Source organism: Dasypus novemcinctus, chromosome 10, assembly GCF_030445035.2.
Source record: "Dasypus novemcinctus isolate mDasNov1 chromosome 10, mDasNov1.1.hap2, whole genome shotgun sequence".
In the NCBI taxonomy this organism is placed as follows: Eukaryota; Metazoa; Chordata; class Mammalia; order Cingulata; family Dasypodidae; genus Dasypus; species Dasypus novemcinctus.
The window spans coordinates 39,175,127-39,193,855 of record NC_080682.1 but is presented as its reverse complement, the minus strand read 5'-3'; the positions used below and the strand labels follow the sequence as shown (position 1 = coordinate 39,193,855).

General features: G+C 34.5%; 1 protein-coding gene across 1 annotated transcript; it reads left to right on the top strand.

Annotated features, from left to right (window-relative positions):
* Positions 1–5,044: 5,044 nt before the first annotated feature.
* LOC105745251 (olfactory receptor 4P4-like) lies at positions 5,045–5,674 on the top strand. Its single transcript, XM_012521770.1, has one exon. The coding sequence runs from the start codon at positions 5,045–5,047 to the stop codon at positions 5,672–5,674; it is 630 nt and encodes a 209-aa protein (XP_012377224.1).
* Positions 5,675–18,729: the final 13,055 nt, after the last annotated feature.

Genomic DNA, 18,729 nt, shown 5'->3' with positions numbered 1-18,729 from the left:
TTTGAGCTTTTTTTTTTTTTGTTTAGAGACTGGCAGTGACTATTACCCAAACTATTTACAAGTCAGAATTAAACCCAGTTCATTATCATTCAATTAAAGGTATTCAATTTTTTCTAAGATTGTTTATTCTTTAAAAACATTTAGCATGATATCCTTTTATTTTTCCAAATATATATATATGATCAATTATTTTTAACTTCTACCTTGAATTTCCAGTTCTGTACTATGTCTCTTCTTTAAAGTTTATTGAGGCTTTTTTTAAGTGTTCTAATATGTATTTTAAAAATATTCTATCTCTGTATGCAGGAATACACATTCTTCAATTATTGGATATATAATTATATATTTATGTAAATATACCATATGCAGTTTTTAATTTTTATTTTATCTCTTGCTTCTTACTTTTTCTTGCTTTATCAATAATTGATAAATGCATTTTAATGTTCCACCAGGAAGGTGAATTTATTCTGTTTTAACATGTAGCTTTATCTCAGTTCACATCACTTCATATATATTGAGGCATTATTTTTAAGCTGTGTCAACCTTGATCTTATAACAAACATAGGGCAGATTCAAATGCCATAGTTGAATGAGAGTGAAAAATAAGAGATTATTTTCTAAAATGGGGACAGCAGCAAGAAAATCACAAGGATTTGCCTGGATCCTAATAATGTTGAAAACTGACATGTTTGAGTGTAATGATTAAGTTCCTGTGTCAATTTTGCTAGGTTATGGTGTCCAGTTGTTTGGTCGAGAAAGTAATGGCCTGATATTTACTGTGAGGGAATTTTGTTGATTTAAATCATTAGTAACTCGATTGCATCTATGGCTGATTACATCTACACTCAACAAAGGAGATTGTTTTTAGTAATGAGAGTGGTCTTATCCAATCACTTGAAGACCTTAGAAAAGAATTTATAAATTCAACAGTCAGAAAGAAGAATTTCTTTCTTTCCTGTAATCAGCTTCTACTGGGAATTCATCAAAATCTTCATGGGAGTTCTCAACTTGAGGCCCAATTAATGGAATGGAATATGGATTTGCCAAAACCAACAGTCATGGAAGAAAATTCTGATTAATAATTCAAGATATTTAGTTATGTATTTATATACACATATATATTTATACAAATGAATACATAATTACACATAATTATATATATATATATTTATACACACACACACACATATACTGTTGCTTCTGTTTCTCTAGATAGTCCTGATTAATACATCGAGTATAATGAGTGCCAAGATAAGTGGGAATGAATGAAAAAAGAAAAAATATTATAAAATGAAATAAATATGAGGGACTTTGCATGGGCCAGTTTGGATAGCCTGCTCTCCAAAATGAGGTAAGATTAACTTAATTCTGTTCCCTTTAGATTCTATTGGCTCTGGGCTCTTCCCCTACCCCAGGGAAAAAGTTAAGATAAACATATCAGGAACAGAAATAAACATAATAAAAAAATTAGTATTACTGATACCTAATAACTCTGCTGACACCTAGTAACTCAAAAGAGTGTATATCACATTAAACTTTCAAATGGGTATAATTAAATTTCTAGAAATGCCTCCATCTTAATGGCAACAATTTCGTGTTACTGAAGAAAATCTTACTGCTCTTTTGAAACTCTATTAGTACTTTAATGCAGTTAGATAAAATAGAAGAATTCAACATTTCTTAAGTGTATGTAATGTACTATACTATGGTAAACAGTGAATATAGTCTTTGAGGAGATTAGGCTAGAGGGCAAATGGAAAACCACATATCCATAATATTTCATTAGTGCCATAACATAAATTTCTGAACCTTTATATGTGTCCCTGAAGAAATGAATGCAAGATTAGAAAGCCTTAAGGCAGTCCATATGACCAAGATAATAGTATTGGCTTTACTTCTGTAATTATAAGTTCATTTACTTGGCTGATGCAAAATGCCCATGGGAGCTAGTCCCTCTGGCTTTTCTTGTGCTTTTTTAAATTTAAGGTGTTACCAGCAAGCGTTTCTCAAAAGATTCTTCGCTGTGGAAGATTCATATATAAGTCCAAAACTTTCCACATTAAATTGCTAGTTTTGTGGCACAATTCAGAAACATACAAGGAAGACTGAAGGACCATATTGACTTTTCAGAGAGGAATAAATTGTTGCAGAAATGAACATGATGGTTAGTATTCATCAATTAATAAGAAAAATACGTTCTGGGACAAAATCATTAGGACTTCAAATACCTCTTTGTTTTATATGAATTTTGACCTTAGTATTTCCAAATTTGTAAGTTATATTCCTCTGGAATATTTTACTGTTGGCTATTTTCAGGAAAGGATATTCAGAATATCTGATTGGCAACTTGGGAACAAATTAAGGTGTTTAGCCTATATTTGTATTGGAGAGAAAATATTTAAGCATAGTAAAAAATATTTGAGCATTACAATCATTCAGCAAGGCACAGAAATTTGGACTTTGGTTGTAATAAAACAATATATAAACCAATAATGTAAATATATTCTCCAGTAAACTATTAAGGTAGCAATAAGTCTTCACCAGGTCATACGAAAACATGTACTGGGCATATAGATGATATCTAATACTGTCTGGAATATGGTATTGCTTGATTTATGGTATTTAAATATTTTACTTTAAATCTATCAATGAGTAAAGCCCATGAATTTTGGTTTCACAATTTATCATTTTTAATAGATGAGATAAATAGATAATGAATCTTTCATTCCATCTGTCCATATGCTCTCATATATTTATCTATAATTTCCCCTCTCAACATTTTTTTCTCCTTTAGTTTCTCCTCTCTTCTTCAATTTAGCTATTCTTTTACTTCGATATTTTTTCTTCTTTCAAAACGTAGTTAAGACATTCGCGAAGAATTCTTAACAGACCTTTTCTCAAAGGATTTAATTTGTAAATGTCAAAAGGGATCTTTGGAAGAGACTCTGAGGGTTAGGAGAAAGATGTACTCAAAATTATTTCCAAAACACTGCATTTATTTAACGTGTCTATGTATAGGTGTTTGTGTGTATGTATGCGTATGAAACACAGTGGGAGGAAGAAAGGAGAGAGAAAGAGTGACAGAAAGAGAGAGAGAGAGAAGGAGAGAGGAAGATGGAAAGAGAATGAATTTGCATGTAACTGAGGGAAATTCAAGAATAAGAATAAGACCAGAACTGAAGTGATATGAGGATGGTTCTAGGAAATATTTTGGCATGATTTTGCTTTTTAAGAGGATTCCCAGTAACTAATCCTTGGGTGGAACTTTTAAGGGTGTTTTTCCACTTAGGTCTGTGTTTTCCCAACTGATGAGGAATCATTTTAAGTACAAGACTTAGACCTAATTGTTAAGAAATCCTGAGAACTGTAATAATATTAGGGAAATATTCTAAACCAAGAGTTTCACCTTCTACAGTTTTAGTTCTTTAGTTGCTCTAGAATATTTCTATAGTTTTAATGGAAATTTATTCCTAGGTACATTATATTCTTTAACTTATCATATTGACATACATAGAGGGCAGATTTTCTCAATTTATGAATAAATGCCATGTTAAGCTGTATTTTGATCCCAAAATACTTACACTAATATCCATGTTTATTCATTTCTCATACTTAGTGTTTATCTAAGATGAGCAAAACAACCATCAGACCAATTAATTTATGACAATGATGGAATTCTATTTTATTACACAGGAAAACAACCTCAGAAAAACATTTTCAAAGAGCTGTTCTGAGGGCTTGATTTAAGTTAGAATCTTAAGGCCTTATAATAATATAATTTTTACATGGCCTTCATTTTTTGGTCTGGGCAGAATCATTGGTTCTACTTGCCAGTGGATTAGGAAAGCTCAGATAGAATGAGGTGATTAATGCTAACATTGTAGAAATATTAGGATATCCAAGACTCACTGCTCCTATTCATGTTCCTTAGACTAGGAATCAGTACACTTTATCATATTTTAGTCATACTATAAAAAATCCACAAAAATCCATTAGTGCACAGGATGATTTTAAGGATCAAGGACTTTTGGTATGGGCTAAAGTTTATGCTTTCAGCATATTAGCTCCCTTCTGCCAGATACACAGCTTCTGAATATCTGCACTCCTCTAAATGTATGCTCATGTAAGGAGGTAAATCTTTCATCTCGTAACTTCATCCAACACAGCAACAGATAACAATGAGCTTTCTAATTGTAACAGCAGCCTCAGAAATGTATCTTTTACCTAATTAAGGAAAAGTTTAGGCTTTTATTTAATAATACCCTATGTTACTATATTCAGAGATCTGATAATTTAATAATTGAGTAAGCAATTCCCTAAATCCAGCCAATGTCCTGAACTATGACAAAACATGACAAGAAGTAGAGACATTGAAATTTTTAGAAAATATTCAGGTTATTTCTGGATGTGATTGAGTTGATTTTTCTTTAATTTCAAGAATATTTAGTTTCAACGGATATGTGGAATTACAGGGTGATTTGGGGACCTTGGGTAAGTTATATGTAGCATAGAGATGGGGAGGGACTTGCTTATATTTAAACAGGTAGTAAGCCTGAGATGGAAAAAGACCCCATTTATTTTACAGAGATAGAAAATGGCTGGGTCCCACTGACCTGTGGATAACAAAGCAAAGCTGTGGAATCTGGCATCATGTACAACTTCCTATCTTATGTCTGTTACTTTATATCTTAATGAATTTGTGTAATTAATTGAATCATTTTATACCTCAAATGTTCCTTATATAAAATGAGAATAAGAATTGTAACCCTTACTCATGGGTTGTTATGGAATTTAGTACATGTAAAGAATTTTTAAAATATTAGGATTATAATATGCTTTCATTAAGTTTCATTAGATATGATAAAAATGCCCTAATCTAAGAAGAATTTAAATTATTAATACCTGTAATAAATCTACAATGTCCTACATCATTTTTCAGTTCATAAATCACACCAAGGTTAAAAATTCCATTAAGTGTTTAATACTTTATTCTATATTATTTCAGGTAAGTTTCTAGTGTGTACTTGGGACTCACACTAAACTCATGGAAAAACAGAACAATGTCACTGAATTTGTCCTCTTGGGGCTATGGGAGAATAAGCAGACAGAGCTACTCCTTTGTTTCTTGTTCTTACTCTGTTACTTAGCAGCCTTAATGGGGAACATCACCATCTTACTTACGATCACCTGCACCCATCTAATTGAACAACCAATGTACTACTTTCTCTGCCACCTCTCCCTCATGGACCTCTCCTTCTCCTCTGTTGTGGTTCCCCAGCTAATCAAAGACTTAGCTTCAGAGAGAAAAATAATTTCCTTTAACAACTGTATGACCCAGCTTTTCACCTTCCACTTACTGTCAAGTATGGAAACATTAATCTTGGTGTCCATGGCTTTTGACCGCTATGTTGCCATTGTCAAGCCCCTTCACTACATGGTCATCATGAGCCGGCAGAGGTGCAACACACTGATCATCCTGGACTGGATCTTGGCCTTTTGGCATGCTATTGCTCTACTGCTCTTGGTCCTCAGTTTACCTTTCTGTGGCCCAAATCAGATCAATCACTACATGTGTGATGTGAAGCCTCTTTTAAAACTGGCCTGCACTATTATTAATGCTGCAGGCTTCATCTTAATGGGTTCAAATTGTCCCAGGTATGTCCTCTGTAGTTGAATCATGCAAGAAACATCTCCCTAAAATTCATCCGTAATCCTGTCACTCCCATCTTTGAAAATTTACAAGGAAGACTATTATCCTTGGAATAAAATCCAACCTTCTCTTGTATTTATCAGAAGTTTTCCAATCTGGTTCATGTCCAATTTGCTAATCTTAGAAATGATTGCATTGGCGGAAATTATAATGTTGCACCAGAATAATAGGTTTTCAGGTCAAATATACCTGCATCAAATAGACCTAGTCAATTTTTATTCATGGATCTTTGCAATTCCCTCTATTGAGATTATCCTCAGTTTCGAAATATCTTTGAAATTGGGATGATATTATGTTTTCTATGTATGCTGTAGATTATGTTGACTAACACATATGAAGTTTAAGCATGGACTATGCCATGAAAGACTCATGTTGTCTCTTCTATTACCGTTTATTCTTTTGTTTTCCTTTGCTCAGATGATTTTAACTAGCTATACTGCACTCCACTGATTTCTCCATATATATTGTCTGATCTTTCACCTCTAGGATTTTTGTTTTTTATTCTACTGATGTCTCTTGACTTAAATGTCTCTTCCCTTATATTTGAGGGTCATATGTTACATATAATTCACACTACTTCCTCAATTATGCAGTCCAGGAGGATTTTGCATAATCATCAACAGACCAGAAATACATACAGGCATACCTCAGAGATATTGAGGGTTATTTCCAGACCAGGGCAATAAAGTAATTTTCATACAAATGCAAGTGACACATTAGTTTTCTTTCCCAATGGATATTAAAGTTTTGTTTACATTCTACTGTATTCTATTAAGTGTGCAATAGAATTATGTCTAAAATTGTACATACCTTAATTGAAAATGCATTATTGCTAAAAATGTTAACTATCATCTAAGACTTTAGCAAGTCCTAGTCTTTTTGCTCTTGTTGGGTTTTGCTTTGATGTTGACAGCTGCTGACTCATCAGGGTAGTAATTGTTGAGATTGTACCAATTTTTTAATGTAGAGCAACAATGAAGTTTGCCACATCAACTCACTCTTTCAGGAAAGATTTCTTGTGTTATGTGATGCTTTTTTATGGCATTTTGCCTACTGGATATATCTTTCAAAATTTAAGTCACTCCTCTCAAATTCTGATGTTGCTTTATCAACTAAATTTATGTAATATTCTGAAATCTTTTTGCCACTTCAACTATATTCATAGCATCTTCATTAGGAATGTATTCCACGTCAAGACACCATTTTCTTTCCTCATTCATCCTTTACATTTCTATCATAAGATTGCAGCAATTAATTCATGTCTTCAAGTTTCACTTCTAATTTTATTTTTCTATTTTCACCCCAACTACAGTTACTACCTCTGTTGAAGTCTTGAACACCTTAAAGTAATCCAAAAGTTTGGAATGAACTTTTTCCAAATTCTTGTCAATGTTGATATTTTGACCTCCTCCCTTGAATCACTAATGTTGTTATTCATGTAGATGGGTGAATCCTTTCCAGAAGGTTTTCAAATGTCTTTGATGAGCTCTATCAAAGGAATCATGACTTATGACAGCGATAGCTCTAGGAAATGTTTCTTGAAGAGTAAGATGTGAAACTTGAAGTGACTCCTTGCTCCATGTGTTGCAGAAAGAATGTATTAGCATGCATGAAAAAGTTAATTTCATTGTACTCCTTCATCAGTGGCATTGTATGATCAGGTGCACTGTCAATGAGTAGTAACATTTTAAAAGGAATCTATTTTTAATAAAATTTTGGAAAATGGAACGAGTCTACAGTGTCAGAAATTTGGTGATTCATTGCCTGTAAAGAGGTAGGATAGATTGTAGTACGAAGAGGAGATGAAGGGTTTATTAAGTGGCAGGAGGAAATTTTTGTTGGTATGAAAATGTCATCTTGATTAGTGATGATTTCATGGGTTATATCAAAACTTATTAAAATTGTATGGCAATTTTTCCTTATTAAAGTCCTAAAAACAATAGAAATGAGTTTTCTTTGTGTTTTTACATACTTAAGTTAATTACTAATTTGAGTTGCTCTTAGTTATTAGCCCATTTTTCCCTTTTAGACTAAATTCCTTTAGGTCAGGAATAAATTCTTTTTTGGCACTTAGTATCTGTTCTAGGTCTTACTGGATGCATATATAATAAATACCATACAGTATATTAAAAATCAATGAATACATGCATATTACTGTGCACCAACTACATACTAGACTGTTTAGAAAATTTCTTCAATTTTGTTTGAAGTTAACATGTCCTAGGAAATAAGCAAGGATAAATGAAATGCCAGGTTTGCTTTTAAATTTAGAAATATGTACAAGTATAAAGAAAGAATAAATGTAACCACATGTACTAATCTGAAAATCTTGTTTTAATTTCTAGTGTTGGCAAAATTTTTTTCTGAAAATAACACAGTAGACCCCTACAAAGTATGAGTGTGCCTTAGATTAAATAAATCAATGTGAATGAAGTAAGTCCCCACTTCTAATGTCACTACTTTGAGGGGAATGTTCCTATGAGAAAAAGGCTGACTGTGGTTGGGCAAGAAAGGAGGATCTTTAGATTTAATATAAAGAGTTGAAACATCCTAATTTGAGATCAGGAATTGTCTTTCTTTGAACAGTGGACAGAAATAACAGGGCTCCCCATGCATTTTTTTAAATTTTTATTTATTTTTATTTTTATTTTTTATTAAAGTGTCTTATTTTAAGGTAAATAAATCACCAAAAATGTCACATTAAAAATAAAAGAGGTTCCCATATACCCCACACCCCACCACCCCACTCCTCCCACATCAACAACCTCCCTCATCATTGTGGCCCATTCATTGCATTTGGTGAATACATTTAGGAGTACAGCTGTAGTGCATGGATTATAGTTTACATTGTAGTTTACGCTTGCCCCCAGTACATTCTGTAGACTATGGCAGGATATATAATGTCCAGCATCTGTCCCTGCATTTAGGACAACTCCAAGTCCTGATAATGCCCCCACATCTCATCTCTGCTTCCCTCTCCCTGCCCTCAGCAACTACCTTGGCCACTTTTTCCAGATCAATGCTAGTTTGTTCCATTACTAGTCACAATAATTCTATAGTAGAATACCAGTAAGTTCACTCTAATCTATAATTGTATTCCTCCATCCTGTGGAACCTGGGTTGGTGATGTCTGCTCCACCTCTATATCAAGAATTCAGGGCCTGGTTTGATTGGTGGATGTGGGTGCATTGAGAAAGCTTAAGACAAGCTACCACTAATCATTAACCCATTGACATTAATTTCTCTAGGTAACTCTCAGAAATGCAGCATTGTGCTAATGGGTGATATGAAGAGTTTATGGTCTAATTAGAGAGAGAAAATACCCAACTATGAAAAGAGTAGCCAAACAACCAGGAAGTGGTAAATAGCTAAAAACAGGGAAGGCAGAGTTCACAGAAAGGATCTGTTTTTGGCTTGGGAGACTTTAGGGGAAAAAAAGCAGGGTGAGGGAAGAATTTTAGTTTAAAACAAATGGATTACAACTGTCTAAGAAGTGGACTAAGGACATTGAGAGGTGTGGGGACATAGGGGAATATGATGGGAATTGAATGGGAGAGAAGAAATTATTTAATAAACTTAAGCAAATCAGTGAAACAAAGCTGTTCAGCAAAGTTCACCTAGGTGGGAATAACAATTTAAAAGATGGACTTAAGTTTTTATTTCTGATTCTTCAAATCAGGATAGATAGTATTTTTTTTAACAAATTAATTTTATTGTTACATATTAATAAAGCACAAATGCATCTGCAGAGTACAATCAATAATCAGTGGTATTAAGGGTAATTACATATTTGTGCATTCATTATTCCAAACATTCCTGAGCACTTTCATTATTCCAATAATAATAAACAAAAAATAAACAAAACTACTCACACCTCAATCTCTCTGTGCCTTGCCTGCCATACACAGCTGCTATTCTTTTTCCTTCTCACTAGTGTATTTGTATTCATATTTTGTGAAAACAATCTTATATATGCAATGTCCCCCATATTCTGTAAATATTGGAGAGGATGTGGAGGGATAGGAATGCTTATTCACTGTTGGTGGGAATGAAGAATGGTACAGCCACTGTAGAGGACTATTTGGTAGTTCATAAGGAAGTTGAATATAGACTTGCCATGTAACCTGGTAATGCCATTACTAGATATATACCCAGAAGAACTGAGAGCAGAGACACATATTGACACCTGTACACCAATGTTCATAGTAGCAGTATTCATGATTTTAAAGAGCTGGAAACAACCCATTTGTCCATCAACAGATGATGAATAAAGAAATTGTGTTGTATATACACAATGGGATATTATGCAGTGGTAAGAAGAAAAGAAGGTGTGATGCCTATGACAACATGGATGAACCTGGAGGACATTATGTTGAGTAAAGCAAACTGAACACAAAAGAACAAATATTGCATGATTGTGCTATTATGAACTAAATATATTGCATAAACTGAGGGAGTTAATAATTAGAGTATAGGTCACCAGAAAATAGAAGGATGGCAGAGAATGTAAAGCTAAGGGTTAATCTGTGCAGAATTAGCAATGTTGTTTTTAAAACTTTGGAAATGAATAGAAATGGTTTGTCAGGTTCCAAGCATGAAAGGTATCAGGAATGAAGACAAAGAGAGAAAGGGATTAGGGGGTCTGTGGATATATCCTCATCAGACAACTTTATTATTTACAAGGGGCTTTATATACACCCCAGTTGCACGAGAACAAACAGCAACGTGCAGTTTACTACTACATTATTCATAGTCTAAGGAACTCAAAAAATCTTATCTCAAGGTACAAAGTCTAAGTGTTCAATTTAACTACAAAGTGTATGTGCTCATTTTTATCTCTGCCTGTGACATCATCCTGATAGCCATTAAGCATTCAACAGTTGCATTCCTTATGCTACAAGTGTAGTTACAAGAACAGTATGGTCTCTTCCAGAGACAATGAAATCCTTTGTTTCCTTCATTTCCCCCTTTTTGTTTTGTTTGAGGTGACTTGCCTGTCTTAGGTTGCTCTTCTATCAAGAGTCTTACCCATCATTGACTACCAGTCAAGCTCATTGACCAGGGGAATTATTGAAGTGCTTTAGACAGCACCAAATTATTCCCATGTCCCATAGATGCTACACTTGTAATTTTCTCTGGAAACACTGTCTAGCACAGGATAGTATTATGAGCAAGAGAACAAATATACTTAATCCTATTTCTAATGCTGTCCGAAAATGCTGAGATTTCCACCAATTAACTGGATTAAATTTCATAACATGTGAGATCATATCTGAAAAGATGTCCTTATCATTAGCTACATGTATTTGACTGTAACACATATCCAATATTTTCCTTTGTAACTCTATTATTTCTAGAGATATATTATTTTTGTGACCCAGTAAATGATTTTTAATTTTCTCCCATTCTACAGCTGAAGAATTATAAGCTAGAGGAGTAATACAAAAGTTGCTTTCATTCCAATCACATTTCAGCCTTCTTAACAAGTTTAAATTATACAGTTGATCTCCAATATGTAAAACAGCCAATTCTAAATCATTCACCCAAGTATTCAACTGTTCATCAATGCGTTCTTGACTATGCCACAAATTAGTAGCATTTGTATGCCAATCATGTACATATTGCTGTGTTTGCATGGTTTCATGTAAGGCTACGGCTGCAGTAGCAGCTGCAGTAATAATTCCAATCAGTCTCAGGATGCTGACAATAATAAGTCCAATAAAACATTTTGTTCACTTCAGAAATTTTTGTGCCATGTGAAGCAACAACTGGCTTTCAGGGCAAGATTGTCAACTCTGTGTCATTCTCACAGGTATCCATTGCCTCTTCTCCTTCTTCCTATTGTTATTGTATCTCCATCCTGTAACACATTTTCTGATAGACAAGTATACAAGGCACCTTTCTCATAAAACAGTGAATCACTCTTAAAGATTATTTTACCAGTTATAAAAGCAAATGGATCTCTAACACAGGTCCTAAAATGATAAGTTTGGTTAAGAATTAAATACTGTCCCAGTGTGTTTTTATTTCCTGACCATTCATATGTTGGAGGAATTCCCAGAAAGATTCTCCATAAATTCTTTTGAATATTATGATTATTGGTGTCATTAACTCAAGGGACCAGTATCCATTTTCCTCTATATTTCCAATTAACAGATTTATTAGTGAATATATTTTTTCTTCTGCTAACAATGGGAAATGGTCCTTCATGTTACTAATTACCTGGTTCTTGTTATTAAGTCCACACCACAAGATTCTGCTGCTGCTATTACTAGCAGTCCCCATAGGAGCACTATCCCAAACTATTCCATAGGAATCATTAAAAACAACATATCCTCTTCCTACATGACATTCCTGCCATCTTTCTTTCTCTCCATGTTCACGAAATGGACAATTATAATTTTGTTTTTTGGTAATAAAGAATTATGTGATGGAAATATTGTCATTAATAATTTAATATGGTTAGCTTTTCAGATTATCATAGTGCAATTTTTTATTTGCATACAGGAAAGTCTAACTCCTATTCCTAATGGTCTATAATCAAAAGGAAGGGTAAGATTTTATATTTTCTTCCCTTCTTCATCTAGTTTTAAAGGTAGTCTATCATCTTTTGGTCAGGGAACACATATGTTTTATTCAAAAATATAGGAAATGATGGATCTCCCCATGTTAGAGACCTTACTAAAGGTGAATTAGGAATGTAGGTCCAATAAACATAGTTTTTACCCACATGACCCAGAGTTACATTCCATTCAATCAGGAGAATGAGAATCCTTTTCAGAGTCTTCTTTCTTTGCTCCTATTCATGGTTTAATCTGACAAGCTGGCAGCCAGATTTGTTTCTTGTTTTCTGTAATTACAAGAGCATATCCTCACCCCCATACTGTAACTTTCCCTTTTGTCCAATTATTAGTCAGCACATTTTTCCAATATATTGCCTGATATTCATCTGGCTCACATGGTGTCCTTTTTATATTTTAAAAAAGTGCCATTGAGCATGCATTATTGAATCATATACATTGAGAAAATTAAAAGTAAATAAAGCTTTCACCAATTGATCTTTTGGAACTTTAATACCATCATCTCCCCCTTTTTGTTTTAATAATATTTGCTTAAGGGTATGATGGGACCATTCAACAATAGCTTGACCAATAGGATTATAGGGAATGCCCATAGTATGGGCTATTGAATATTGAGAACAAAATTTTGCAAATTTTTTACCAGAATAAGCTGGACCATTATCAGTTTCAATTTGTGCAGGGCATCCCATGACTGCAAAGGCAGACCAAAAATGGGAATGAATATGATGGAATTTTTCTCCACTGTGGGCTGTAGCCCAAATGAAATGAGAATAAGTATCAATACAAACATGAACATATTGTAATTTACCAAATGTTGGAATATGTGTAATATCCATTTGCCAAATTTGATTTAGCACCAGCCCTCAGGGATTGGTGCCTTGGTCATATGGTACCAAGAGGGCCACAAAATAATGTTTTACAATATTCTATGCTTCCACTTTATTTAAAGTAGGAAATGTATGTCTTAATCCCTTGGTATTGAGATGAGTGAGGGCATGATACTTAGCAGTATCCTGTGCAGACCCTACCAAGAGGTCAGCTTGCGCATTACTTGCAGACAAAGGCCCAGGTAGGGCAGAATAAGATTGAATGTGTGCAATATACAGAGAATTTATTTGTTGATTAATGAGTGCCTGCAAGTTTAAGAACATTTGAAAAGTTCATCTGCCACTGAAATATTGGCAGTTTCAATTTGACTGACCATCAAGCAAACATATTCAGAATCAGAAATAATGTTAAGAGGTTCCTTGAAAGTTTCCAAAACCATAATAATAGCTGCTAATTTCATTAATTGTGCAGAAGTATGGGATGTTTGCCAAGCTGCTTCTGTGAATGGAGTTACATAGGCTGCCTTGCCACTACTGCTACATCAGTGAACACAGTAAGGGCATTTTCTAGTGGAACTGCTTTAACAATTTTAGGTAATATCCATGTTGTTCTACGTAAAAATGTCAATAGCTTAGAAGTGGGGTAATGATTGTCGATTATTCCTTGATAATGATTGTCAGTTATTCCTTGAAATCACTAATAGCAATTTGCCATTGCTTATCAGTAGCATACAAATGTTTTAATTCCTCATGGGATAAACTACAAATTATGTGATCAGGATCATTGCCTTTAATTTGCATGAGTTGTATTCGACCTTTAGCAATAATAGAAATAATTTTATAAAAAATATGTCTATAATCTGTTTTGTTTATTATTAGAGATAAATATCCATTCTAGAATACCATCTTGACAGAATAAAGAAGTTGGGGATTGAAGAGTGGAAAAAACAAGCAAATCTATAGGTTTGCCAAGATCTATTTGAGTTAATTGTCCTTGAGAAACTCACTCTTCAATGAAAGCTAATTCCTCCTCTGCTTCTAAGGAAAATTTCCTTGGGCTCAAGAGGTCAGAGTCCCCTTCCGAAGTCTGAAATAAATGCTGCAACATATAGTTAGGGATTCCCAGAGTAGATTGAATCCCGTTAATGTTCCCTAAAAGTTTTTGAAAATCATGTAAAGTATTTAACTTATCTCTTCTTATTTGTATCTTTTGTTGGTGTATATGCCCATTTGCTAATTGCATACCTAGAAAACAATAAGGGGCATTCCGCTGAACTTTCTCAGGGGCAATCTCTAACCCATACTTGGGAAGCACCTTTTCAGCATTCTGAAACAATCGTTGTAACTTGTCATCTGAAGAATGTGCAAATAATATATCACCCATATAATGGATAATCATGGCTTTTGGAAACTTTTCTCTGAGCACCTGTAAAAGTTGATGAAAAAATAATTGACACATGGTAGGACTGTTCATCATGCCTTGAGGCAACACACACCACTGATATCTCTGCATAGGGAATTGATTATTTATAGCAGGAACAGAAAAAGCAAATTTTTCTTTATCAGAAGGATACAAAGGAATGGTAAAGAAACAATCCTTTATATATATAATGATTAAAGGCCATATTTTTTTAATCATAGAAGGCCAAGGAACTCCTGGTTGCAGTGCCCCCATAGGGCTCATTGCCCTGTTAATACCTCTAAGATCCATAACCATCGTCATTTACCAGATTTCTTTTTTTATTACGAAGACTGGTGAATTCCAAGGACTTTGTGATGGTTCAATATGACCTTGAGATAATTGCTCCTGAACCAGAATATGAAGGGCATTATGTTTTTCTAAGGGAAGGGGCCATTGATCAACCCAAACCTGCATGTTCATAAGCCAAGTTATAAAGATAGTCATGCCCTTCTTCACAATGGCCTATGGTAAATTTGGTGAATCCTGAATTTTTTCTTGAATATTGCCCAATCTTCATCAATCCCCATTTTTTCTTGTTTGGTTATTATATTGCATATCCATAAATAAAGTTTTTGCCTGTTCAGATAATGTGGGAATATGAACAAAAGCTCCCCACTGACTGAGTAAATCTCGACCCTATAAATTAAGTCCAACATCAGCCACATAAGATTTTAATGTAGATTTTTGTCCATCAGGTCCCAATACATCAAAAACAGAAGTACTTTGGTAAATATTTGTCATGGCACCGATGCAAGTAAAGACTGTGGGAACCTTTTGTAATGTCCATGACTGGGGCCAATATCATTTAGCAATGATGGACACATCTGCTCCTGTATCTATTAGACCCAAAAACACATTTCCATTGATAGTAATTGTAACCTCAGACTGTTCATCGCCTACAGAAGTCTGCCAATAAATTTCATTTCCTGTGGACCCAAATCCTCCTTTTCTATCAAATGGAAGAGTTAATGGTTTGTGATAAGGCAAAAGTAGTAATTGAGCTATGCATTGTCCCAGAGTAATTTGTACTTGACCAACTGCTTGAACCATAACCTTGATTTCCTCCTTAAAATCACCATCTATACTGTCAATTTTTACTGACAATCCTTTCATGGTTAAACTACTTCCCACAATTAATCAACTGTACCATGAGTTAATGGGCCTTTTACAACCATCAGAATAGTTTGCATTCCCGTGCTGCCGTAATGAGTATAGTTTTTGTGGAAAGTAAATCAACAGCAGCACTCCAATGAGTGGCTGCTCTTAATTCCAAAACTGGGATGCATGCTGCTGGCCTTTGCTGAATGGATACTTTTCTTGTAGGCTCATATTGTTTGTCTGAGGGTCTTGAGCTAGGTCCACAAAGTGGTTTCCCGATGGTGAGATAGGGGAACAGTTTTTGTGAAATTTAGACTTGCATTCACTGGCCCAATGAAAGCCTTTTTGACATAGCTGACATATCTTGGAAAGGGTTTTTCTCCCACCATTCTTTTGAGGCTGAGCAAAATATTCCCTACAATTCTTTTGGAAATGACCTGATTTTCCACATTTAAAACAATTTCCCTTTTTAGTTTGTGGTCGCTGATTACCTCTTATTGCTGCAGCTAACATTGCTATCTGGTGTGTAGTAGACCCTATATCCTGGCAGGCCTTAATATAATCTTGTACTGATCCTCCTGCTGCTTTAATTGGTTTTATAAACGTTTTACATTCATTATTGGCTTTATTGAAGGCCAGAGTAAGCAAAATCAAATCCTTATCTTCCGGTATTTCTATGGTTTTTTGAATAATTTCAGAGAGTCTGAATACAAATTCTACATATGGCTCATTTACCCCTAGTATAATTTTAGCAAAGGATTATGTAGGTTTCCCAGGAGCTGAAATTCTTCTCCAAGCTGCTAAACAGGACATTCTAAACTGAACTATAGCTACATCATCATATTGCATTTGTCTAGCAATTTTGGCCCAAGCTCCTTTTCCTAACAACTGTTCTGCAGATATAAGTACCAGAGGATTCTGATTGGCATTTTGTTGGGTGGTCATATTAGCCTCATCAGTCCACCAAGTCCTAAATTGTAAAAATTCAGCAGGACTAAGAAGAGTATGAACAAGCATTTCCCAATCCTATGGAATCAACCTATCTACCTGCGCCATCCCTTGGACCAGTCCAAATGTATAAGGAGAATTAATTTTGTATTGAGCACAGGCTTGTTTAAGGTCTTTTAATAATATAAATGGAATAGGCTCATGATGAAATTCAATGCCAACTTCAGATTATTTCACCTGGGGGAATTGGCCATAATGGAATAGGAAAAGCTGATAATAATTGTTTGGCTTCTGAATCTCCTTGTTGAGATCCTTGTAATAAAAAAAACGTATTAGTAACATCTGAGGGACTGGGTTAGGGACAAATATTTTGTTAGTATATGGTAATACATTGGCAGTATTTGAAAAGAGTCCCATCCTGGGACTGGAACAGGCATGACTGGTGGTTCGTCAGACACTGTAGGTTGGACAGGAAATATCCATCCAGAGAAGATATATGAAGATCAGACATTTCATTAGAACAATCAGTCATTTTCTTTTCTTTAAATGGATTAGTACACAGATGAGGCATAAAGCCAGGAGATTCTTCCCCATCTTCTGGCTTAGAATCTGGTTTCTCTTTATGATCCTCCATTTTTTGTTCATCTATGGGTTTTGAAAATACTGTAATTTCTTCCTCATCATTTTCCTCAGATTGCCAAGGACCCAAAGCAGCAGCAATGTGATGGCATAAGGCCCATACAGACAGAGGAATGGATTTCTCTTTTTGCTATGCTCTGTGAAGAGCTTTCATTACAAGTTTCCATTGTTTTAAATTAAAAATATTATGACCCTGAGGCTAGAACCAATAGCAATGCTTTTGCACTAAACCAAACAATTCTAGTAACTCAGAAGTTTTTACAGGCACCCCAGTATTTTTCAACAAAGTTTTTAAATCTGAGAATATTCTTCCAAACATCCCAGTTGACTACCCATTACCCTGATGATCCAAGGAAATGTTACTTACCAAAAAGACTCAAGTCAAACTTCTTTGGACAATATTCATGACCCTCACCAGAATCCTTTCTGCTGGTTCCTCGATACTGTTATTGAAAACACTTTTTCATGCCCCATGTTGGGTGCCAGATGTCAGGTTCCAAGCATGAAAGGTATTGGGAATCAAGACAAAGAGAGAAAGGGATCAGAGGGTCTGTGAATATATGCTCATCAGACAATTTTATTGTTTACAAGGGGCTCTATATACACCCTGTCCATGTGAGAACAAGCAGCAACATGCAGTTAACTCTTATCTTACTCATAGTCTAAGGAACTAAAAAAATCTTATCTCAAGGTACAAAGTCTAAGTGTTCAATTTAACTACAAAGTGTATGTGCTCATTTTTATCTCTGCCTGTGACATCATCCTGATAGCCATCAAGCATTCAACCACTGCATTCCTTATGTTACAAGCACAGTTATGGGAACAGAATGTCTTTTCCAGAGACCATGAAATCCTTTGTTTCCATCAATGGTTAAAGCATACCGTGATGTTTGTAACTAGCAGGGTTGAAAGGGAAAGTCTAAGGTCATGTATATTAACACAAGGAAAGCTAAAAACTGTAACATGGGACTGTAAAAGATAGTAGTACCTGTCTCTGAAGCTTTGAAATTGTGAGTTGAATTCTCTTGAGCTATGAAAGTCCTCAAGGGCAACTTCTACTAATATAAGGTTGCATCATCAAAATTGAAAATCAATTATATTAGCTTGATCTCCTATTTAATTCTCTACATTTTCTAGTTTTGTTCTACAGTTTTAATGTACAATTATGACAAGATCCCTTTATGTTCTCTAAATAATCAGATATTTCACATGTACTGAAACCAGATTTGGGTAATCTCAATTTATAAGAAAGCCATTTTGTCCAGCTATAGTTTGAGCTCAGAATAAACTATACCAGTTATATGTTTTTTCATTATACATAATATTTGTCCACTGTGAATTCTTCTATTCCTTCCCTTTTGGTGGAACAAAAAACAAAGGGGAAACCAATTAATGATGAAAATACAGATGCATATTTTCTTATATAAAAGTTTATTCCTAATCAAAATATTTTCAGAAAGGCTG